Source organism: Plectropomus leopardus, chromosome 22, assembly GCF_026936395.1.
Source record: "Plectropomus leopardus strain MGB_pleo_1.0 chromosome 22, ASM2693639v1, whole genome shotgun sequence".
NCBI lineage: Eukaryota > Metazoa > Chordata > Actinopteri > Perciformes > Serranidae > Plectropomus > Plectropomus leopardus.
In genome coordinates, this window is record NC_142197.1 from 13,783,832 (window position 1) to 13,809,251 (window position 25,420).

Here is a 25,420-nt window from a genome sequence, read left to right on the forward strand (position 1 = left end):
CCCATTACGGTATGTGTATTGTTAATAACAGGCCTGTTCAACAGTGAGTTTAACAGCTCCTCTTTATGACCCCCACTGTTTTGTTGTGACTGCACGAGAATCCTCTTAAACGCTTTCTCGCGGATGCTCCAGCCAGCGCTCGCGCTTATAAACGTGTTATTCGCGGGTAACAACGTGCTCGCTCGCCCACCGGCTTCGGTCACTTTTTCAGGCGGTAAATGAAACGGTCTTTTTCTGTTTGTTTAAGCGTGTCACACACAGTCACGACTTCTTCCCATCAGCAGAGTGGAGGCGAACTGAAAGCGTGGAGCCGCGAGCAACAGATGACTAGCAAAACAAACGAGCTGAATGGCGCTACGGCTCGCGAGCTCTGTTTTTAGGGGAGATATAAATCCCTGCAGAGAGTATCCTACCATGGGCACACTATGAGGGATTACATAGAAAAGGCAAACAAAGAAGACTGTGTTACCTTGTTCGCAGCGGAGGAGGATTCAGACATTATCTCCCGTCAACTTCTCTCCCTCTCCTTCCACTTTTCCGTTGTGCCCTCTTCTTTATCTCCTTCCTTTTCCTCTGGAAACCCACACAGCAGCAGCAGCAGTCTGACTGCTCGGCTTGTTGTTGTGCGAGAAGTTGTTTTTTTGCATATAGGCTGCTTTTTCTTGTTTATCTGCTGGCCGGCTCCATAGCGCGGCTGTCGGTGTGAAAACTTCTTTTGTCTGCGTGTGTTTTCCCTTCATAGGTCGGCAGCGTGCTGGTTAATAATCCCTTCCTGGAAGAGCAAGTCTCTCTCTCTCTCTCTCTCTCTCTCTCTCTCTCTCTCTGTCTCTCTCTCTCTCTCTCTCTCTCTCTCTCTCTCATTGATCTGGATGTGTGTAAAACGGCGAAATGACGTGAATTCCCAGCATTGAGCCTTGCCCCCTTTTAAAGGGAAACCCGAAGCAGGAAATCGCAGCAGCAGGTCGCAGTTTGCAGAGGCCGAGAGACATACTGACAGACAATCTGCTTTTTCTATTTCTTTCTCTCTGTCTCTCTCTCTTTTTTTTTAATCAAAGCTTCATGCAAATGTGGTTATACAACAGGCTAAACCGCCATGCATTAATTACAAAGCATGCAGAGCAAAAAGCAACACCAAAAGTGTAGCTAAAAGATAAGATAAAGACATATCAGCCTGCATGATACAAGAGCTTCATATGAAACACATTTCTTAGTAATTACAGCCTGCACATCTAATGATCATGATATTAAATATTGCATAACGCCTATTATTTACCAACTCCAAAGTCAATCATTGACTTTCACTCTGGAAATATAATACAAAACCTCTATCATACAAAAAAGCATAGGCCTCTAAAGGAATACTACATGAAAACAAGGAAACAATAAGAGAAAGAAAGATCATGCAGAAGTGATTTTAGATTAGAGCTTTGTTTGGTGCCATGTATATATATATATATATATATATATATATATATACTGTATGTATGGGCAAGAAGATGTTTTTGCATATAGGCTGCTTTTTCTTGTTTATCTGCTGACTAGCTCCATAGCACAGCTGTTGGTGTGAAAACTTCTTTCGTCTGCGTGTGTTTACATTAAATATACATATATATATATATATATATATATATATATATATATATATATATATATATATATATATATATATATATAACTACAGGATAATCTAAAATAGCCTGCAAAGCTACACAGTGTCTATGTTTGCAAGACAACAATTTCTGGGTCCAGTTTAGGAAGAAGGTTGTTGTTTAGGTTAAAACTTCAGGTTTGAACTGTTGACTGTGAACTTGTAAGCCAACTGTCCCTGAATGCACCTTTTGGTTCAAGTCCTTTTTTGGCTTTTCCTTTATTTTATCAGATTGAGTGTGAAAGCGGGAGAAAGAGGAGATGACTTGCTGCAAAGAGCCGCAGGCAGCAGTTGACATTTTTGATCTAAATTTGGTACTTTTACCTTGTTATTGTTATGGTAAGGATATGATTGGTTATACCATATTTGCCCACCCCTTTACCAGCAATTGAAGTGGCACCAAACTGTGGCTCCAGTGCCAAATTTGAATGTAGTCACTGGTGTTATATGCTTCCTTTCTTTTATAGTTTCCTTGTATGAAAAAAGGAAATTAATTTTAAACAGCATTGATACTCAATTTATGGCCTGTGGGCAAAATCTTGCCTGCCATAGTCTGCCTGTTGGCCCGCCGACCATTTTTTAATTCACAATGAAAATAAATTGATTTACACTGGGATTTTGTTTTGTTTTTTTGCACCTTGAATGTAAAAAAGGTGCCAAATTGCCATAATAGAGCATTTTTATGAAAGACAGATAAAAACAATAAATAGAAAGTGCCACTGGTGGACACACCTGACCTGTGCAGGCGTGCTGCAACTAATTGAGGACAGCAATCATTAAAAGGTTGAAAGGAGGCAATTCATTTATTGTACTGAGCTCAGCCCCTGAAGTCATTAAATCCTAGAATCACCCCTGGTTGTGTAACTGGAGGTGCTCATACAAAAACAGAGCTAAAAGAAGAGTTAATACCAGACTAACATTCATCAAGCAGATAGTCATGCCACTCCAAATGACTGCTCTACAGGTGTAGGTAAGCACATCCAGTTGGTACGACTTATAAAGTTTACAACTGTAGTTGTTGATAATATGCAGATACAGTCTGTTCTATTGCCCCCAAGTGGCCAAAAATATTTTAACACTGCTTTAAATAGATTTAACTGCTGCACAATAAGTCATTTCCATAGAAACAACTTTACTGGCACAGGTCTCCCCTCACAGATGGTGCACAGTGCTAAATTATGAGTAACAAATTAAAGGGAAAACAATAAAAATGTCTTTGTTATGTGTCAGCTCACCATGAGACTCCAGAACATCTTCAGTACTCTGTAGCACGTTATCTCTAAATCTGTAAAACTGCACTGGAGGAACAGTCTATTCTTCAAAAAGAGATTCCCTTATTTAGTGTTTTTAATGATGATGGAGGGAAAATAATCTCTAAAATCTCCCACAGGTGTTTGACTCAGTTGAGATCTGGTGACTAAAGATGATTAGTGCCCTGTATAGAAGCATCTGACATGTGGAAAATGTCCTCAGTCTCACAAGGATTCCTCTTGAATTTGTTTTTAGTTTGCAAACAGAAAAAGAAAGTTCTTGTTCTTCCAGGTTGATGAAACATTAAGCTTTATAGTTTCTGGTGGCAGCAGATGGTGTTAAAGATCATGGAGAAATCACTTCCAAAATGTACTGTGTGTTCTCATAAGGGAGAGGGAGGGGGACAGGAAGCAATGAGGCTGATGGGAAATGTGCTGCGAGCTGAGGGATGATAAACGTTCATCTCCTGATGCAGAAGACAGCCCTTGTAAATAATTTGACTTGCATGCTTTATGTTATTTCATTTATTTATTTCTTACATTTAACCACCTACACAAGTCAATCAAAATTAAGAACAAAATCAAAACACCACAGTGAATTTTTGCCTTTGCAATGATAAACATTATAATAGGCTACTGTGAGAATAAAATAGGCCTGTGATGAATTGAATTTAAGTGTTTGAAAAATCCAAGGAACCACAGGGGAGACATGCAGGTTTTATGGCTGGTGAGAATGACAGATTACGTTAATGGGATTACAGTAATCGGATTTTTCAAAAGTGGCAAATGTAATTTTGCACACCTACTGTAAAAACACCATAAAGACACTTTCTAAGAAAAACAAGTGAAAAATGATTGCTGCTGGTCAGAAACATTAAATGCACTTTTAAATGTGAAGCATTATTTTCTGAAACCAATGCATTTATGATAAAGCCACCTTTTTGTTTTTTATTTTAATTCAGAAACTACTGCAACAACTTAACTTGACGGAGATACTGTCTATTCTCACTTGACCAAAATAATTCAGTTAATTAATATGACTGTAAATATTTTTTGGCAGTTAAATTTCTGTTATTGATTTGATTTAATTCAATTTGATTATTATTATTTTATTTGTATTTTTTTATTTTCAGGAAATGTAGGTTTCTCCCAAATAAACCATAATAAATATATGATATAAAATATATTATTAGTATTAGTATTAGTATTAGTATTAGTATTAGTATTAGTAGTATTATATTTAAGATTATTTATTTGTTTTCATGTCATGTCTTTTCAATATCTTTACTGTTTAAAATACAAATCTCCTTTGTATTTGTTTTTTTCTACATGTTTTATTCAGTAACCATATAATAATAATAACAATAATAATAATAATAATAGAATAATAATAATATATTGGAAGAAGTTTACAACATACTTTACATGAAAAATTTGACAATAAGCAAATCAATAAAAACATAAAATAACAACAGCAACAAAAAACATCCTCTTATTACAAGCCAAAATGTGCAAAGAGCAACAAAAGGGTACATCCAAAATTACATTTTAAAGAGTTTTCTAAGGCACTGTAAATGACCATAGTCCTTATGGCTTTCTGATTTTTTAGTCCTTTTAGTGTTTCAAAGTAAAGTTTCAGACCATGATTGAAGTGATGGATATTGGGTTTCCTTTCAGTCTGTTTGCATTTATGGATGAAAACTTTAACATATAAACTGAGAAGATTTAAGATGAAGTCATGACCTCGGTCCACATCATATTTAAGGGCAATCTCCTTTGGCTTCCCGAAATACAGGACTGCATGATGTCATACGGCGCGGTGACGCCCCCAAGCGGAGGAGAGCAGCGTTACAGCATGTCCTCCTGCTAAAAATAGTTAGGTTTCGGTTTCTAATCATCTGAAATGATACCGGAGTTTCCTACTTCACTGAACCCAGCAGACACACAGCAGTCGCGGTGTTGTTTTGTTGGACGGAAACACAAGAAGAGCGTCCCAATGATGGAGTCGGAAATATTGAAGTTTATCTGCGCAAATCAAGGAGCAGTTAACACTGATTTTTTGATGTTTAATCTGGGATCAGGCGATTCAATTAATGAGATCATAAATAACCGAGAGAAGTTTGCTTTGTGTTGTCCCTACGGCCAGCCCAAGGTGGTGGCCAGGACCAGACTGAGGCTGTGCAAAGACAGAGAGTGTGCGGGATCCTGCAGCGGCCTGCACCTGTGCAAGAAGTTCCTCTTCACCGGATCCTGTCCGTTCACTCAGACGAGGTAAATATGTTTGCTGGAAGTATGAGGCCGGAGGTGAGTCATGTGAGTGCTGGGCAGGACAGATAGCCTGTCCCAGTTGTTTTTACAGGAAGATGTATAGGGGAAGTATTCAGATCATCGTCATTTAATGCGAAATTAATGCTATTCAGTGAAAATGACACCGTCGCAGGTTTGTTTTGGCTTTGTAGTTAAATATGATGGTCGATGGTTGCATTTAAAGGCCTTGACACACGTGCTGCGTTCAGGGACGGTTGTCTCGCAAGTTTGTCTTCATTTCGTTTTGGCAGAAATCCATTAATTTTAACATAAACTTTGATCTTTTTCCCAAATTTGGTACATAAATTGTTTTCTGGCAAACATAGACGCCGTGTAGCTTTACAGGCTAATTCAGCTCACCTAGGGACTGTACAGTATTTATCAGGGATCACGGTGGCTGGGGCAGGCCTGGTTTTAGGCTGCTTTGAGGGGGAGGGGCCAGTAAGAGATATTATTCTTAAGACGCATATGCTGAACTGTTTAATGTTTTTTTTCCAAAGCTTTTTGATCAACAAGCTCAGTGTTGTGCCTTCTTATGCAGTTTGCCAGTGATACTCAACTTGCCACCTACGGGTCAAATTTGGCCCCCCATAGGGTGTCGGATGCCCCCCAGCCATTTTCTGATTCACAATAAAAGTAAAGTGATTCACATTGGGAGTTGTTTTTGTACTTTAATATTACAATAGTATACATACTGTGCCAGAGTGCATAAAACAGCAGTAGAATAGAGCTTGTTTATCAAAAAAGTGCCAGTGGAAGCACCCCCGACAGAAGTCCTAACTAAGCCCTTAATGTACTAAAATCTCAGAAAACGTTCTGAAATCCTAGAAATGTCCTTAAAAGCACTTTCTTTTTTTTACTAAGCAACTGTATATTTAAAGTCAAACTCACTGTACGATGCATGTTGTGTTCTTTGATGACAGGACAGGATGCAGATTCTCTCATGCGCTGGACTCTCAGCACAATTTAGGGATCCTGAGCGTCCACGGGCTGGAGAGTCTGAGCAGGACGGAGCTGTGCACGCTGCTGCTGCAGAGCGACAGGTTTATCCTACCTGACGTAAGTTTGACTTTGACACAGAGTATCAGAGCTGAAAAACTATTCCCTCAGTGTATGAGAGGGAACGCAGGTCCTGAAAATATGAGTTCGTAAGAGCTCCCGTCGACTTCATCCACACTCAGATTTAGTTGGTAAACATCTGTATTTATCATCTTAAATGTTTTCAATATCACAATAGCATTTCCCTGTTTGTTTTTCTCTTTCCCTTGCTTTCTGCTTTGCTTGGTTGTAACCATCTTTTCTCCCTGTACCAGATATGTCACGACTACAACAACGGTGATGGGGAGTTTGGCCTGTGTAAGAGAGGTTTTGATTGTGAGAGACTGCATATATGTGAGAAGTACCTGAACCGTGACTGCAGCTGCTCCAAGAATCATGATTTTACTGCTCCACAGCCGAACAAGATCCTGTGCAATAGAGGCGTGACCGATGACCTCTTTCTCTCCTTGAAGTCTGTTTATGCAAACATATTGGCTTTGAAGTACCATGACAGACAGGGCAATTTGGGCAACCGTCAACCAAACTCTGATGCAAGCAGCGACGATGGTCAACAAAGGTCGTGGCAGAGAGGGAGAGGGAGAGGCGGTTTCAGGGGCAACAGAGGCAACAGAGGCAACAGAGGCAACAGGGGCAACAGGGGCAACAGGGGCTCCAGAGGCAACAGGGGCAGAGGAAACCAGAGCCACTATCAAGAGCAGCGACGACCCAGCTCCACTAATGACATCCTTGTTGACATTGATGGCTTAGATCTGTACAGCGAAGATGGAATGAACGAAGAGGAGCAATTCAACTTTTCCACCAGGGACATCTCTGCCGCTGCCAACGACAGTGACGCGAGCAGCGACGCTGGTCAGGACAGAAAACAAAATAAAACTTCAGCAGATGTCAGAGGGAGGGGAGGACTCTGGGGCAACAGGGGAAACCAGCTGCCACGCACCCGTTCCAGTGATGTCCTTGGTGCTGCCAACGACGCTGCAAGCAGAGAGGATGGACCAAACAGAAGACAAAGGCAGAGGCCTGTCAGAGGTAAACTACGCCAACTGCAAAAGCTTTCATTAAGATGTCATCTGAAATAATTGTAAAATGTAAAAAACACACAAAAAAAACACTTGTGTAAAGTTTACTTTTTTGTTTCCTTTAGATAAAACTGAGATATGCATGTACTTCATCAAAGGACACTGTAGACATGAGGGTGAGTAATCAATGATGTAAACTCAATTCCAAAAAAAGTTGGGACCGTGTAAAACGTATAAAAAAAAAAAAAAACCAGAACCCAACAATTTACAGATTCTTTCTGACCAGGACAAAGACAAGATATTTGATGTTCAGTCTGATAGACATAATTGTTTTTCCTGTAAAATTACAGTAATTCTGAATTTAATGCCTGCAACCTGTTGGGCTGGCATGTTTCCGTATGTGTTTCTTTAACAGCACTCAAGCGTTTGGAAGTGAGGACGCTCATTTGTTTTGAAAGTGAAATTCTTCCCTATTCTTGCTTGATAGTCGACCTCATTTGCTCGACAGTCCAGAGTCTCTGCTGTCGTATTTTTGTTCCGAAGCTCATCTATTAATATTCTTTTTACAATTATGTTGGATTTTCAATACAGCAAGTCTTTTGATGATGTTATGGATTATAGATGGAAAAAATCCCTAAATTCTTTGCAATTATGTGTTGAAAAACTTTGTTCTCAAACTGTTGGGCAGTTTGCCCACACAGTTTTACACAAAGTGACCGTCCATTTAGTTTGTGCGTTTATTCACTAATCGTATTTATATTTGTTTTTATGGTCAATGTGTTCTCAGATCAATGTTTCAAAGCTCACGACAAGATGCCGTACCGATGGGAGGTTTGGCAGAATGATCAGTGGACCGCCTTGTCTGATAATGAGAAGATTGAGAAAGACTACTGTGACCCTACAAACACATACAGGTACTACTTTCTTTATGTTAAAAAGACACTTAACTTAAGTGAAAAAACAAACCGGAAAGTGTGCATGATACAAACTCATTGATATCTACTTTGCTGTCTTTAGTAGCAGCAGCCCACCTGTGTGTTTTGACACAATGACTCGTGGATCGGACAAAGTACGACGACTCTCTACCATAAACTCTTTGCTGGAGCCAGACTTCATCCACACCACCGAGTGGGTTTGGTACTGGGAGGATGAGTTCGGAAAGTGGAACATGTACGCTTCAGCTGTGAGTAACTGGAGTTATTTTGAGTTACATTCAGTGGTGATAAAAAAGCAGAAATGAGGGAAGTTTTCCCATATTCCACTGAAGCTGCTCATCAGCTTTCAGCTATTTTGGAAGTACTCTGAAACAGGGATGTCATTATACGTATTATCTGACAATTATTAGGCTGATCAAAGGTTGAAGCCATAACTCTCCAGTAACGCCACGTCATACAGACAGTGCAAACAGTTCCACATAGATAACAGTGTGACTGAGCAAACTGTGAAGCAGCATGAAATTATAGCAGCAGCGGCCAACAGTCTCATTGAAGATATGCACACTGACAACATGCCTCGGCAAGCAAAGCTAGTGGATCTGATTTGGGCTAAAAATGGCCTTTTTACCTCGATGCCAGTGACATTTTGCAGGCGTAACACAACCCCTACATGCTGCTGTAGTGTCTCACTGCAGCAAAATCACTCCAAACTCACTCCAAAAATGTTAATGATAAGAAGGTCCTATCTTTCTCTGAAGTGGAATTTATGATGTGATATTAGGCCTCTAATGCAGTCCTTCAGCGATCTGAGCTACACTGAATGTTGTCTATGTGCTCTGTAACAGTCGTGGTAGAAGGGGCACAGTGGAGCGGTCACGGATTCAGCCTTTTAAAGGGACTTAAATTTAAAAACTCCAGTCCCGCCAGGACTCAACTTCCCACTTCATCCTTCCCACTCGTGGTCTACTAAACCTGCACTGAACTGACGACTACATGTGTTTACATAACCCTGCAACACTTCATACTCTCTTTTATCTGTTTTTTGTTTACAGTAGACATTTCTTTTTTCCCTAGCTTAAGCTGCTACCCATGCACATCATTTAAGTTTTAATCTTATTTATTATAAATCCACATCCACACACACACTCGAAAAAATCAAAGGAGGCAGAGATGATGCCACACTGCCTGAGCACACAGCTGAGACTGTGTGGCAGCATCCCCGAGGAAAGAGATGAGCAGCAGCAGAGATTGTAGCCAGATTGCATAAATTTGAGTTTGTCATGCTCATATTGGACTGTTGAATTACAAAATGAAATTTTAAAGGCCTTTGCTTTAGCTCACGCAGATATAGCAGGTCAACTCTCAAACCCTTCAAAGCTGAGACCGTCCTGACAGTTCGTCTTTTGTTCCAAAAAGCACATTATACAAAATTACAGATTTTAAAGTTTTCAAGAGCATTTGAACAAGCATAGGAATAAAATTATGAATACAAAAAAATTGTTTGGCAAAAATCTCGGTTCTCCACCAAAATCTGATGAAAATCTAATCCTGCACATTTAAATTTTTCGTTGCGTTTTACTCAAGTTAATTAAAGTTCTGAATATGAAGGAACATTTTTAAATTTGGTACATTTGCCCAGTTGATTTAAAATTGAATTCAGTACTCTAAGTTCAAATTCTGTGATGATATGAGACATAAAAGGGGCTAAAATATGTTAGAAATGCTCATTATTGAAGAGATTGAACTGTATACAACAATAGACCTATTTTATCACTGAATTTTAAGTTTCTTAAATTGCAACAGATCATTCTCAATTTGGGCTCCTCTCTTGAGCATCCAGCAGTGATTATAGCCTAACCATTGAGATTCTAACTAACCGAAGATGAATCTTTTTGCCGTCCGTCTTGCTCTCATAAACACAATACCTCATGAACGCCTTCTTTAAATTTGGCACAAATGTCCACTTGGACTCAGAAATGATTTTAATTTTTGAAATTAGATTTTGGGGTCATAGGTAAAAGGTCATGGTGGTTGTGACCTCATTTGTCTCGTAGAATGTCTCGTGACTTATTGACATCAGTTGAGAAATGCAGAGTAGCGCTTTACCCGAAAAAATGCTGCTCCTCTGATTACTTGCATTTGTTCACAGGAAAGACTTGCCCCCTCCAGTACGGTGGTATCGCTGCAGTGTGCTGATGCAGTCAGTGAATGATTCGCTTACTTATACTACAGTATATGTTAGACACAAAAGTGTTTTCCTCCTCTAGTTAGCAAGGAAAGCAAATAGATGTACTTCCCAAAATGTGGCACTGTTTATTTCACTTGCGTTTCCCTAACCTCTGCGCTGAAGTCAGCTGTGTTTGCAGTTAACATTAACTTTACTGACAATTAAATGTATTTATTTTCAAACATATGCATTTAAATTTATTTTAGTTTCTGTTTGCAGTAGTCTTTTTTTGGCTCCTAGCTGGTCATCTATGATTCCAGTTTTATATTGTGGGTAAAAACAGACTTATCTGTCCTGTGTTGCAGGCTGGTGGACACAAAGCAGCAGACATGGACAGCTCTAAACTGGAGCGGAGGTTTCTGGACAATAACAAAGACGTTGTGGAGTTCTCCGCTGGTTCACAGACATACTCACTCAGTTTCCAAGGTAAACACATATTACACAGTGGATCTCTGTATTTACAGTTTGCACGGTATTAAAATATATATTTTATTTCTTTTCCTCAGACATGATACAATCAAACAAGAATTACGGCACAAAGAGGCTTGTGAAAAGACGGCCGCGGTTTGTCTCTGCGGAGGATGTCAGAACAAAGAAAGTGAGGTACGACATCCCAAATATACTGTTGGTCCCACTTATTTTTTCAGTCTTTTATGAAACATTTTATGCAAACAACCTCAAAATGAATCCTATTTTGCCTTCTGACCACAGGAGGCCTATGTCCACTATGCCCGACCACTGGGACAAGTCACAGCTTCCTCAGACAGGATACGCGGTACTGTGAACACACCACACCTTCAAACTGCACGGCCATTGTAACTTTATGGTCCTTTATTGTAAAAAGTCACGTTTTGTACTTTTTCTCCTAAAGCAGGTGTAGGTCCTACATAAATAATGTGAAAGTATCAGAACACTAAATCCACAGGGGAATGATCACAGTCTAAATAGGAGCAGTGTCTTCAAACAGACTGTTAGGACTTTCATGAAGTTGTGATGTCACAACTCTAATAAATAAGGGTAGAATCTGCCGCTGCAGTGCCGTCAGTCACTCCACGGCTCCAATGATGGTGAAGAATTTTTTATTATTTTTTAAAGGGTACAGAAAGAGACAGTCACTAAAACGGAGCAGACATAGGGTGAATACAGGTATATTCAGGCAGACATTATAAGAAAGATGATTTGTTTACTTGGTTTTACAGCATTTTTTGCCACAGACACCCATTTCATAATACTGCATCCAATTCATGATATTGCAGTACTTTCTTTAGGGATGTCCCGGTCAGAAGAAATGGTATGAGGCCCGATCAACGCATTTTTTTAATTGATCGAGAATCACTTATTTTGAACTTGTGCCCCGCCTGATTATTTGTTTATGCCTACTGTCATGCAGGTGTCAGAAATTATTGTTAATTACTTATTGTAATGCTGATACTCCAGTAAAAAAAGAATGATTTATTTCATGTTCAATTTAAGCTGCTACACCACTTAAAGTGGTTGGTTGTTCATTTTTAGTGAACTAGTTTTCCTATAAAGTTGCTGTAGGAATTGTGATTGATTTGTTGTGACTGGGAATGTTAAAGTTTAGCAGTAACACAAATTTGAAGTACAATTGTGATTATATTATTCTTTATAGTGTTCTGTACTTTTTTGACAATGCTACACAAAGTGGATTTGAGAGCAGTCTCTAACAGACATTTAATTAGTTTACTTGGTTATTTCACAGAAAAAGGAAAAAAAAAGTCCACTAAGTTCAATTATGACTAGAGCCTTGAAAATATTTTTAGTTTATTTTTACTTTGTTCTATCATTACTGCATACAGCATGAACTCATGTTGCATGTTCTCTTTGTGTGTTTTCCAGCGAGTCTCCCTCCAGCCATCCTCAGATGAGTTTAAGGAGATTAATGCTCTTTTCTGTAAAACTATGAGCAGCTTTGACATCGTCAAAATTGAGAGGATTCAGAACAAAGCTCTTTGGGAGTCCTTTCAGTTGTACGTATATGATTTTCATGTGTTTTGTCCGGACACCTATTATCCATCTGTGGGGTTGCGTGTTGAATATCGCCTTCTTTTCTTGCTCTACTGTTGTGCCACATATAAGTATTTACCATTATCTTGTAATTGCCACAGTGGCTGCTGTTCAGCAAAAGTTACGTAGTGATAGATATGACTGATTTTTTTTTTTTCATGAATGAAGGAAGAAAAATCAGATGAAGGATGTCAACAATGGGCACTTTCCGAGAGAAAAAAAACTTTTTCATGGCACTGACTCTAAATACGTTGAGGCCATCTGCGCCACCAACTTTGACTGGAGAGTCTGTGGATTAAACGGGACTGTTTATGGCCAAGGTGAGTGAAAGAAATATTAATATATTTTTTCGTCATCTTATTTTTTAATATTTGTTAAAATCCTTTCCTTTTCAAAACTATTCCACATATTAATTAATTTGTCTGCAATAAATCTTTGTTTTGCACTTGTTATAATCTTTGTTTTTGTAAATATACAAGTTCCACTTAGTTCATACTGACTCTCATTTTGAACGACTTCTGGACACCGTCACGAAGCATCTTGTTTTTTACTTTATATATTAATTGCACAGTTTTATAATCCACCAAATCTCTACATTTTAGAGCATGTGAGCATATAAATATTTAGCTGGCTGGTTCATGATAATCAGTTCAGTCTACAAAAATTAAAGGTCTCTTCTGTAGCATGCAAATTAGATTTGTGAATGTTTTTATTACCCCAGACCTCCACACTGTGGGTAATGTATGGAAAAATAAAAGAATGATGCAATATATGTTTGGAATTTGAATTGAAGATGTGTTTTGTTTCATGTAATAATGAAAAAGTGACATTTTTGTCATTATGTGATATAGGTGTGGTTTCCAGCATAGTTTGTGATCTCTTACATCTCCCAAAAATGTATTCTCAAAAATTCTCTTTTTCAGCGTCATAATTTGGGCTGGATTATTAATTTTTCGATAATCAGATATAATGAATTTGGTTTTATTTAAATTGAACATCAACTTATTAATATCAAAGCAAGATGTTTAAGTTTTCAATTCCGTCTCCACTGTCTCCAGAAGCTACTCAAAACCTTTACCAGAACAAAATAAACTAAATAAGTTGATTGACAGAAGATCAATGTAAGTCAGTTACAAAGAAAAAATGCAAAACATTTGCAATTTTTGTGTTGGTTGGACACCTTGGGTGCTGGGAAATTATGCTTATAATTTTCTGAATTTTTTTTTTCTGAAATGTGTATGAAATTTGCCATTTCATTTGCCATTTTCATTCATTCACCATTTGAAGAACAAAAAAATATGTAATTGTTTATCCAAGAAAATAACTTGCAGATTAATGGAGAATGAAAATAATTGCAGCCCCTAAAATCTTTCCATAAACAGTATATTGACATTACAATAATCCAGACATCTCTCCGTCCAAACCCAGGTAGTTATTTTGCTCGGGATGCAAAATACTCCCACAGCTACACTGGTGACTCCGCTGTCAAATCCATGTTCATCTCACGGGTGCTGGTGGGAGACTACACCAGAGGATCCTCCGACTACCGACGACCCCCCGGCAAGGACGGAGGGAACATAAAGTTATTTGACAGCTGCGTAGACGACATTATAAATCCATCTATCTATGTTGTGTTTGAGAAGCAACAGATCTACCCCGAGTACCTGCTGCAGTACAAGACCAAGCACTCGGTCACGGATCTATATGGTGCCACGTCCACACCAACACGCACACCAGTTCCGGCACCCAAACCAGTTCCGGCACCCAAACCAGTACCGACACCGAGACTTGCTCCCAAACCGAGCGTATCAGTTGCTCAACACAGCACATTGGCTCAGCCCCGCACAGCCTCGTACCAGTCTAGCACGTTTCTTTACCAACGTAACACACCCTCCTCCCAACCCAGCTCATCTCTTTTTAACTCCAGCACGGCCTCTTACCATTACCAACCCAGCAGAAGAGTTACACCATCCCCTCCAACATCTCTTCCATCAAGCCCGACACCAAAGAAAAATGCTGATACTTGTGTCATTGCTTAGAGACAAAGGTGAGGTGACTGCAGGTGTTTTTTAACGGAAATACAGCAGTTCCCTCCTGCAGTTCCCCCATCTCTATCCTAAGCCCCTCCCACTAGACAACCACGGGCACAAGCGCGAGCTTCATACAGTAACGCAGCGTTTCCCAAGCTGGTTTATTTAAAGTTATTTCATTGTAGAGTTGCACACAGTTCATTCATTCAGCCCCTTATAGCCCCTCTCTCTCTGTTTATCAGACCACCTATGAGATAAGAATCAGTTGCTAGCCACCCCACCGTTCCTCCACTTTGCCCCTTACCGCCGTGGACTGCTAAGCTGGGAGGAGAGCGGACTACAGCTCAGGAAGACGGGTCTTTGATCGGAGGCTGTAGTGACTCGGATTGAGCTAGCACAGGGCGTAACGTTTGGCTGAGTCTAACGTGTAAACAGCAGCAACAGAAAGTTTGCTGATCCAGTAGGGAGTTTGGGCTATCCTGCTCACAGAGCTGGGGTTTGTGCTGGCTGGATTCAGGTGGGGGTTCATCTCCAGAGCTGCTGCTCCCTCTCCTCCCAGGTGGTCTGTAGCGGCGGGGAGTGAGGTGGAGGATGCACTGTGATTTGAGGCGCTAGCTGATGTTAGCAACATAAAAATAACCTTAAAGCTGCAGCAGTGAACCTCCTGTTAGCAGAAGGCTAAACTATTTGCAACATTTTCTGAAACACGTCGCCAATATTGACACAATTTATGTTATTTGTCAGACTCTATTAGACTCTTTTTTTCTTTTTTTTTCTCGATAGTCTGTCTTCCTTTTATAGGGTTGCTTTGCAGTGTTGCCATTTGTTGCCAATGCTGGAGTAGCAACTTTCTCTGCAGGATTAACTGCTATTGAATCAAACTTTCACATAGAGGACATGCACGCGCATCTGCATTTTTACAACCGCTAATAGGAACGCTCTCTCTTTGAAATGGCCTGTGATTGGTCAAAATCTCTGGTCACAGGCAAGATATTCTAAAGCCTGAAAACAGAGCCAAGTGGAGGTGCGGAAATATAGTATTTTCTTAGATTACTAAACATAATGCTCAATGACGCCAAATTTAAACAGCCTATCCCAGCTTTAATGTGTAAAATGAAGAGTGAAATGACTTGCTGGCTTTTTAGTTGTAGTGCCGATTTATGTGGAAGACAAAATAACACTAAAATCACACAAATAAAAAAACGTTGAAGTATAAAAAACTGGCCCTGCGATGGATCTGGCGAACTGTCCAGGGTGTACCCTGCCTTCCGCCCAATGACAGCTGGGATTGGCTCCAGCCCCCCTGCAACCCTTACGAGGACAAGCGGTTACAGAAAATGACTGACTGACTGACTGAAGTATAAAAAACTACAGTGAACAGGAAATAGATTAATAAAAAAGCTACCAGATTCACAGCAGCCATCCAAATGTAACAAAATTTTATTCCCAGAAAATGTGCAGAAGTAAATGCAAGTGAAAATACACATTTCCATCCATTGCTGTTATGCAAAAATGAGGAGCGCTTCATCAAGATTATCATAAAGTCGTCGAGGGGAAGCTTAACGCATGCATGATATCAACATTATTTTGTAGTCTGTTTTTGTTGCATGTTTTGCTTTTATCAATACATCGACTTTTCCACCTCAACCATTCATTCAAACTTTTTTGCAGCATTTTGACTTCTTCCCGGCGTTCTCACTCAGGTTTTTTCATGCGCATAACAACAGGTGGAAGGAAGCACACTTTATGGCATATGTTAACATAAAAATGTGAAATTAATTTTAAACAATTGTATATATCACATTTCTATTGAAGTATTCATATTCTCCCATTCACTGCGTCACATTTAACTACAAGTGCAGTTTGAGATGCTGCTGCAAAGCTCCCCAATCAGTAGAGGGCGACAAAATCCCTTAAAATAAGCCATTAAACTAATAACTTCACGAAGGGTAAATTAGGTTTTGTAGTGTGTATGCAAGCTGTTTAACAGCATGTTTAAGATGTGTTAAAATTGATTTGTGTGTTTTATTTGCCCAACTTTATGATTCCGCTGCAACTGAAAATTGTTGTTCTTCTGAGCGTTGTACTGTTTTTGAACAGTGTTGATTTTGGGGCACTAAATCACTAAATAAATGTTAAATTCATGTTAAATGTTCACCGTCACATTGTTTAATTTTCAAATTTGCATTACAAAACCTTGTCTGGTACTGTTGGAGTTACTGTTCTTTCTCCGTTTGTCTCATAAGTGAATTGAAAATGCCACCGGCAGTCGGGCTGAGCCTCTTAGTAAAATGAGGCAGGGCATGAAAAATGATCAATATGGCTGCTGCTGCTTCCTGTGACATTAGACATTAGGCCTGCAAATCACCCCCCTCCCCTTAAAACACACACACACACACACACACACACACACACACACACACACACACACACACACACACACACAAAGACCCACCTCCTGTTGTGTTTCCTGACAGGCTGCAGTGTGAATGTGAATATGTTTGCATGTTAAGATGAGATTTCACTTCAGTTGTGCACCCTGACTTTTTCACTGAATCACTCCACATGCTAGAAAAGCATCACTTTTCAATGAAGCTGAATACTAACTTGTACAGTATCTGAGTTATATTACACCTCGGTGGCATTTTGACAAATTAATTAATCTGTAATTAATTACAGATGTCTGCCTTCTCTCTACAATTTTGATTGATAAATAACACTACAGGTAAGAGGAAAAAATATGTAATTTTGATTCTGAGGTGAACTGGCCCTTTAAACATTTATAGCATGGGTCCTTTGGGAAAAGTCCTCCAACACCAAGCTCCAAATATCCACGAGTGCTTACGATTCCCCCTTATTACGTAAGTTTGTTCAATCAAAAACAATTTTGTTTTGAAAAGACACAGTATTATAGAAACTGAGAACAATTTATGAAACCAGCTCGAATCGGGTTTTAAAATGTTTCCATCAGCAGCATTAGTATTTATTTGTCAAAACATTTGTGAGGCGTACTATAACACAGATACTGTACAGATCCGTGTTTAAGTTTGATGTAGTTTTTTGGTGTTTTGAGCACCACAAACCAAGTGCCACGTTTTGCCCGTTCTCATTCTCAGGGCGTCTAATAGCAATGCTTTGTCATGCTCCTCAGTGTTTAATAGCGATGCTAGAGAGTTATATCGGAGTTGGCTTTCTACCAACTCCAATATAAACCTATTAGGGCAATACGTGACACTCAGAGCAGCTGATGTAGTATATAGAGTGAGAAAGTCCAGATGAATGGGTGAAACAAAACTGGGCTTTTATCCAGAGGATCACATTTTAATATCCTGTGTGAAATCACTGTCAGCGCACACTTATTTATATGTCATGTTACATTACATGATAAATGTACTTATTTTAAGCCAAAATAATCATGACCTTTTTACAGCATTAACAACTATATACAATGTGTTTCAGCTGTGCATCACAATAATATGCTCAAGGAAGCTCTCTGCGTTGCCGCCGAGGGCTGTGACAAAGTGTCAGTATTTGAATGAGAACAGGCTGTCTAGTTTCATTCTGTTGGAGAGAAAGCAGACATCTCTACGAATGATATCTTAACACTTGGCCACTCACACCAAAATAGACTAGTTTGATGAATTAAAAAAAAAAAAGCATGTATTTTTGATTTTGGGCCAAACTGTCCCTTTAAGTGTAATAAGAGCACTAATGGAGAACATTATTCCCCTTTGGTTGAAAACATACATCCTTTTATTTTTATTTTTTTTGTAGAAAAGACAAACAGCTCTGACGGTACAGTAGATTACAAAGAGACAATTCCCAGGGTGAAAACGGATTCGGCTGTCACTACCACTGCATCCATTTCTCCGCCAACCGTGCTTCATTATGCGTTTGCTGCCCATTAATGGAGCTGTCCTGTGGGAAATGCAGCTGTGCCCTGCAGGATGCAACAGCCCACCCAGTGACAGTAAATATCCACTGACATTACCCAGCCTAAGAAGCTACTTCCTGTCTGTGTCTTGGCCTGTCTGTCGTTTGTTGGTAGACAGAGCAGATCCTCCAGAGCCAACTGCGAGCAGCTTCCAGGCCTCGGCGTATCGGAAAATCTGGTTTTCCTGCACTACAAGAGCTTATGAATTAAATATGACTCCCTTTGTTTGCGTGCACCCCTGGTGTTTGAGGTGTTTATGTTTCTGCTGAGTCATGGTCGTTTTGTTCCAGCTGATGGAAGAATGCTACAGCAGCAGGGTGAGCAGAAGTGAGTCAGATCTTTGTTTGGCTGATAGCAGGGGAAGTTTTTTGTCGAGTTTCTGAAATGTTTGTGGTGATTTCGATAACAGCTGCGACTAGCAGATTTACCATGCAGCCTCAGTGGATCAATAACGCACCTGTTAATCAGCCAAACATAAAGGTGTATGGTGCATACATTTTGAAAAGGGCTAAAGGAGAAAGATTTGCTGGATTACTTTATGGCACAAATCTGGAGTCAGATGTTCGATAACATACCATCTGTGTGTCTTGCTAAGGATGTGGGGTTTGTAAATGTCTTTTTTGCGAGCTTTTTTCTTCTTTTGAAATGTATTTTTAGCCCAGGGGGTTGATAATGGTAATAATAAGTTGGTCTGTGAGTCCACCACTTTAGTCCAGACTTGAATATCTTTGATGGATTGACATTAGATTTTCTTGCCAGAGTTCAGACCATGGACTGTATATAAATATGGACAACATGACGGCTCCTCCAGAGTGTAACTTTTGAATCTCAGTCGCCCCCTGGTGTCTGCCTGCAATAAAGGTCATAAAGTCCGCCCCTCCGTGTTAGTGAATAGGACATAGGCCAAACAAAAAACTCAAAGTAAACGCTAAATACATTTTTCCCAAAGACGGTTTCTGACAATGAAGGTAGTTTTCATCACCCTGAGTGTGTTCAAGTGTTTGATTTTAGGATAACTTCGGTTTTCAGTTTTGAGTTATTAAATTGTATTTTAGCCTCACTTAGGCATGGCGGGGGGAAGCGGGGGTAAAATGTTTATATACAGTTTATTGTCCAGACCTTATAATCTTACCACTTCATCAAATTGACCGATTTGTTGGCATCAATGACATGAAACAGTCGATTCCCAATTGACAATCCGTCGATCCAGTGAGCATCTGGGTGCTGGCAGTGCCACGAATGGGACTAAAGGCGTGTTCACACCAAACGCAGAGTGAATTTTTGCGTTTTTTTCTTTCTTTTGAATATTTAGCAATGTACTGTTTAAGTAAAATACTCTCTACTGAGTTCCGAGACAAAGGAAAGGACATAATGTGGTGTTTAAGTAACGTGAACAACAAAACTGTGAAAAAGAGACTACCAATCCTCCAAGGCTGTACCCTCATCTTCTATTTTTGTGCAGCTGCTGTATGCAGATGTGTCTTGCCACAATTGGATGAAAACATTTGTGCTGCACTTTGGGGCGCAGCATGTTTCTCTGTTCTTGTCAACATCTGTTTCACTGATTCAAGAGAGAGCGGGGGCAGTAAATAAATTCATGGCGAGGAATAAGTTATGCTCGAGGATGAAACATACCTTCAGATTTGGGCTCAGATTCATGTATTTGCCTTTAAATATACAACTTAATGTTGCTGAAAGATTACACTGCAGAGTAACATTAAACATGGAATTAATGAGTTGCTGTTGCAGCATCTGTGAATGCGCTGTGTGCCTCCAAAAGGCTGGAAGCTGGACCACAGCTTCTCATTAAAGTGTAATCATAAAACGCAATCCCAGGATTTGTACACATTCACACAGTTATCCATGAATTAATTAAAAAAGTTTTCTTAATCCAGTTTTATGACCGCGTTGTGTAATGTGTTGGCTGCAAACTGCGGAGTCATAATTAGACTCTGGATGTTCTCATTATCATTAAGATATTATTACATACGATTGGTTTGATATCAAACTTTTTTTAAAAAAATTACCCACAAGACAGACTATACATTTCATCCTTCAATATAAAGAAATGGGCCTCTGACCACACAGAGAACAATCTTCTTAGGCGGCAAACTCCAGAACAAACAGACAGGAGATACTCAGTGGCGTCATGGCTGCTGTGTGGGTTAAACGAGATTAATGATGTTGTTATTACACTCCGTTACATCAGTGACAGCTGTGGGTCGACATGTTCTTCTGTTCCTGAGTGCCGTCATGAAATATTTACCCCTGCTGATATCAGCCTGACAGATATCTCCGTCATTAACTTTCCAGTAATGTTTTGAACATCAAATGTTTTGTACTAGTTGGTCGTGTAAAAGGACAGACAGCACCTTAAAACAGCATGAATTGAGTTGTGGGACACTCTGGTGAAGGGTTGCTGGGGGCGACGTTGATGTTTGTCATAGCTTAGTTAGTTGGATCTTTATTGGCAAATACAATAAGACAACAAAATAACACAGAAACAAGAAAAGAACATCATAATAGCCACCGGACATTTTCTGCAAACAAACATAAGTATTTTAGGTCATACATAAATACATATACATACATATATACACCTACATACACATGTACTGTACATATTCACCATACACACCTCCATTTAATCAAACAGGAATTGAGATAAAACAAGAGCATATCAATCTAAATTAACAAATGTGTTACACACACACACACACACACACACATCACAGAACAAACACATCAATACAGAAAACAAAGGCACACTGTCAAAAGAAACCTACCTATCTTATAGCATATCACATATGTATCATGTGCTCATTTCCCTCTCTGTTCTGCCGCTCATAACTCTTCAATATGTTGTTTTTCATAGCAAACATTTTAGCAAACAGTTGCCTTTTTACACAGCAGCAGACAGGTTGCAACATTAGCAATCATTTAAAGTTGTATTTCTGGTCACTTGACGAATGTCGCCTGTTTTGGTCTCGAACAACTAATGAGAAAGATACCTGGTTCTTTAGTGTCTCGATCCACCAGCTGGTCACTAAATAGCCATTTTATGCCACAGTGGTTTTATACCAACTTATTAGCACAAAACTGACATATCAGAAATCCGGCAGCAGAATAGCACCATATGTGTTGCATTCTCCAACTGCACCAAATCTGTACATAATGAGCCTGTTTATACCTGGTATTAACATGCATCTCTGGTAATCTCATCATGAGTGGAAAGCGCTAATCCAAGTGTAAACAAGCATCAAGATGCATTAGATCCAGTCACTCAAATAACTGGTCTAAGTGGTCTGGGATGCATCTGAACATGTCTTTTGCAGTGAAAATGCTAATGCATCTGGATGCTTCCCTAACAAGCATGTAGAAGAAACAACGCCATCATTGCAGGATGTAGTGGTTTTGCCCTATATGTGGTGACATCGGTTAAAAGCGATATCTCCTGTAGCACTGTCAGAACAGCGTCACTGACATGCATGTTAATACCAGGTGTAAACAGGCTAAATATTATCTGTAGGAATGAGATCTTTCTTATCTCACGTGAGAAATTGCCTTAAAGCAACATGCCAATTAAATAGCATTTTTAAAAATGTTTTTGACTTGATATCACAATTTGTAAACACTGACAGATATATGCTTATCATCTCATAAAGCTGATGTGGCAAACAGGGTCCGTAAAAATCTTAAAATGTCTTAAATTGTCTTGCATGGTCTAACAAAGTCCTGAGAAAAAATACCTTTCTCCTCAGCTGCAAAATGCTTCAGCTGTTCGGTGCTTGAGAAGACTGCTTACAGTGGATTTATCAGTATTTTTTAGCTGACCACAGCTTGAGTTGAACTGTCCCATGACGACCTAAAAGAGAAAAATACCACAGTCTATAAAAACTCTATGTTCTTTTCATGAAACATATTTTTATTTGAGCAAATTGGCTCTAAAAAAAACAAACAAAAAAAAAAACATGATAAGAAGGCAATGAGGAACAACAGAAAAAAAATGATCCAAAACTCTGCTAGAAATTTATAAAAAAGTAAAAGAAATTACCTGACAATCAGTAAAAAATACAAACAAAAAAACCCAACAAAATTATCGATAAAAAATCAAGAAAATTACCTTTATGATTCTTAAAATTATACGCAATTTAACATAATTAACATTATTTTGATTGTGTACTCATGATAATTTTAAATGTAGTCGTTTTTTCTTTTTTCCTCATAGTTTTGCCCTATCTTAAAACATTTTTTTTTCTAAATTTATTGATTTCTTGCAATTTCTTGAACAGTTTTCCATGCTTTAAAAGAAACTGCATCAATTTGCTCAAGGTTCCAAGGTTTAGGTGTCTGACAGAAAAAAATAAAAAAAATTAGATACATTTCAGGGGTGTGTGGAAAATAAAACAACATACCGGTATATTTAAAAACTGATGCATTTTCGCCCTTTTTTCCCCCCCTGCTTCACATTTGACCCCCCTTACAGTGAGAGATGCGCCCACAATTTTCCTGTCGGCCAATGAGCTTCATGGAGCGACTGCAGTAATGAATTCACTACACCCCTCACGTTCCCGGCATGCATTGTGGAGAGAGCAGGGAGAGAGAGAAAGAGAGAAAGAGAGAGAGAGAGAGAGGAGGCTTGACTTGGAGGCTGAGGAGGACCGTGGACCTGAGCGCAGAAGAAGAAGAAGCAGCAGCAGAATCAGAAGAAGAAGAAGAAGAAGGGTCATCATCCGACACTTCCTCATCACTGACAGCCGCTCAGGTAAATCATTTCGCGCATTTATTTCCTCTATCCTTTTTTTGTGAAGACACAAAACATTAGTCGGCGTGTGTGATTCCCGCTGCGGGCTGTGCTTTTAGGAAAAACTAGCCGCTTCACACAATAAAGCTAATGTTTTTTTTTTTGTTGTTGTCATAATTCCTCGGATAAGCTGCAGTGTTTTTGCTGTGTCAGGCTGGTTTGAATGGCAGCTCGGTGATGTACCTCAGTGGGTTTGTGCAGGGATTCCCTCAGCCATGTCTCTGCAGCCTCCAGTGCTGTCACTCCTCCGCTCAGCGTTTCATTAGGGGAGGGAGGTTTGGGGGGGGGGTATCCATTTCATGATTGTGACCGGGGATCACAAAGGAGAGGCGGATTATAAAGTCACTTTACTCACATTTAGAGGTCAATCTTTAACACCGCGCATCCTATTTAGAGATGTGAAACTGACGCAGCTGCAGCCTTTGAGCTCTAATGAAGCTGATAGTTTCTCTAAACTGTACAGCATTTACCCCCTTTTCTTTTACTAACTATGCCCAAAGAAAACCACCCTTATGAAATACTCCATTAATAGTAAAAACATGCTTTAGACACAATACCTCAGAGCACAAGTGTCATATTTTAAGTTTATTATTTGAACTTGTTAGCAAATATTTAATAGCTGACTTACACATTAAATGTTGGTGGATACAAAACTGATTTAGCATTTTTTTTTTAGCTGTGTTTAAGGCCTTTTAGCTGTAATTTAACCAAATCCTGAGGGTAACATCTCCTCCACTATGTTCACCAGCTAATGTTAGCGGCTAACTAGCTGTTTGGTGTTGGGCAGGTAGTGATTTTATTCTTTCATGGATAAATGCACCTCAGTACTCACTAGCTAAACCTAACCGAAAACTAGCTGTGTAGTGCTGGTAGTATTCAGTGATTTAGGTATATATATTTTTAGGACAAAACAGCTACCTGAACCCCCTATTTATTCTCTACCAACCCTTGAAATAAATATTTAGCTCTTGTTTGGTTTTCACCAACTCTTGAGGGAAACACCTGCTTCTCTTGCAGCTAATGCTCCTCTATGTTCACTAGCTAACGTTAGCTGCTACCTTGCTGTTTGGCGCTGGGTGGGTAGTTGTACAGTAATTTTAATATCAATATTTTTAGGACAAAACAGCTTCCTGAAACCCCTATTTATTCTCTACCAACCCTGGAGGAAAATATTTAGCTCTTGTTTGGTTTTCACCAACTCTTGAGGGAAACATCTGCTTCTTTCATGGCTAAATGCGCCTTTATTCTCACTAGCTAACGTTGACCGAAAACTAGCTGTTAAGTGCTGGTAGTGTATATTATTGGTTTTCAGTATAAAACAGCTCCTTAAAACCTTTATTTATTCTCTACCAACCCAGGAAGGATATATTTAGCTCTACTAGTAACTAAAGCTCCACTGTGTTCACTAGCTAATGTTAGTTGCTAACTAGCTGTTTAGCACTCAGCCGGTAGTGTACAGTGGTTTTATTGTTTTTTTTCAGACAAAGCAGCTCTTTTACTGTTCTCTACCAAATATTTTTCTTGTGTTTGGTCTTCACCAAATCTTGAGGTCAAAATCTGCTTCTTTTATGGGTAATGCTCCACTGTGTTCACTAGCTAGCCACTAACTAGCTTTGGTGATGGGCAGGTAAGTTAGTCTTACGTGGTTTTATTAGTTTTATTAGGACAAAACAGCTCCCTGAAACCCTTTATAGTTTTCTACCAACCCTGGAAAGAAATATTTAGCTCTTGTTTTGTCTTTATCAAGTCTTGAGGGACACATCTGCTTCTTTGGTGGCTAAATGCTCCACTATATTCAGTCACTAGTTGCTAATTAGCTTTGTAGTTCTGGCCAGTTTAAGGTATGTTACTACATCATTTTTGATGGCGTAGCTGGTCATACCATTTTGCAATAGTCAGTGTAGCTCGTTTATTTATGTAAGTTCCTGTAAACCTGAAACCAGTGTCCTTGAGTATACAGAAATAACAGTGTCATGGGGTATGCATAAAGACAGATGTGTGCAGCTTGATAGGCTGGTCACTAAACCCTCAAAGACCAGCAAGAACTGGTTGGTTGGTTGGTTTTAACTGGTCAAAGATGGTCTCAGATGGACCCAGGATCATCTAAGACCATCTTAGATCAGTTAAAACCAACTAGAACCAGCTGCTAGCATAACTTTTTAGCTGTTTTTTTTCAGCAGGG

The 25,420-nt window shown here is 39.3% G+C and overlaps 3 protein-coding genes across 4 annotated transcripts in view; 2 read left to right on the top strand and 1 right to left on the bottom strand.

Annotated features, from left to right (window-relative positions):
* The window catches only part of etv6 (ETS variant transcription factor 6), a 33,344-nt gene extending 32,549 nt beyond the window's left edge, over window positions 1-795 (bottom strand). For both annotated transcript variants that reach the window (XM_088072453.1, XM_042511051.2), the window contains exon 1: window positions 470-795. In XM_088072453.1, the coding sequence (XP_087928579.1) occupies window positions 470-499 (30 nt within the window). In that variant the 5' untranslated portion in view covers window positions 500-795. The remainder of the gene's footprint in view (window positions 1-469) is intronic.
* Window positions 796-4,768: 3,973 nt separating this feature from the next.
* LOC121961358 (protein mono-ADP-ribosyltransferase PARP12) lies at window positions 4,769-16,651 on the top strand. Its single transcript, XM_042511311.2, has 12 exons — window positions 4,769-5,169; window positions 6,129-6,264; window positions 6,519-7,290; window positions 7,406-7,456; window positions 8,068-8,194; window positions 8,298-8,463; window positions 10,748-10,868; window positions 10,949-11,045; window positions 11,154-11,217; window positions 12,303-12,433; window positions 12,639-12,790; window positions 13,899-16,651. The coding sequence occupies exons 1-12, from the start codon at window positions 4,802-4,804 to the stop codon at window positions 14,507-14,509; spliced, it is 2,796 nt and encodes a 931-aa protein (XP_042367245.2). The 5' UTR covers window positions 4,769-4,801; the 3' UTR covers window positions 14,510-16,651.
* A 6,386-nt stretch (window positions 16,652-23,037) lies between these two features.
* syn3 (synapsin III) overlaps window positions 23,038-25,420 on the top strand; it is a 128,919-nt gene continuing 126,536 nt past the window's right edge. The window contains exon 1 of the mRNA XM_042511037.2: window positions 23,038-23,199. The gene's annotated coding sequence lies outside the window, so the exon portion shown is untranslated. The remainder of the gene's footprint in view (window positions 23,200-25,420) is intronic.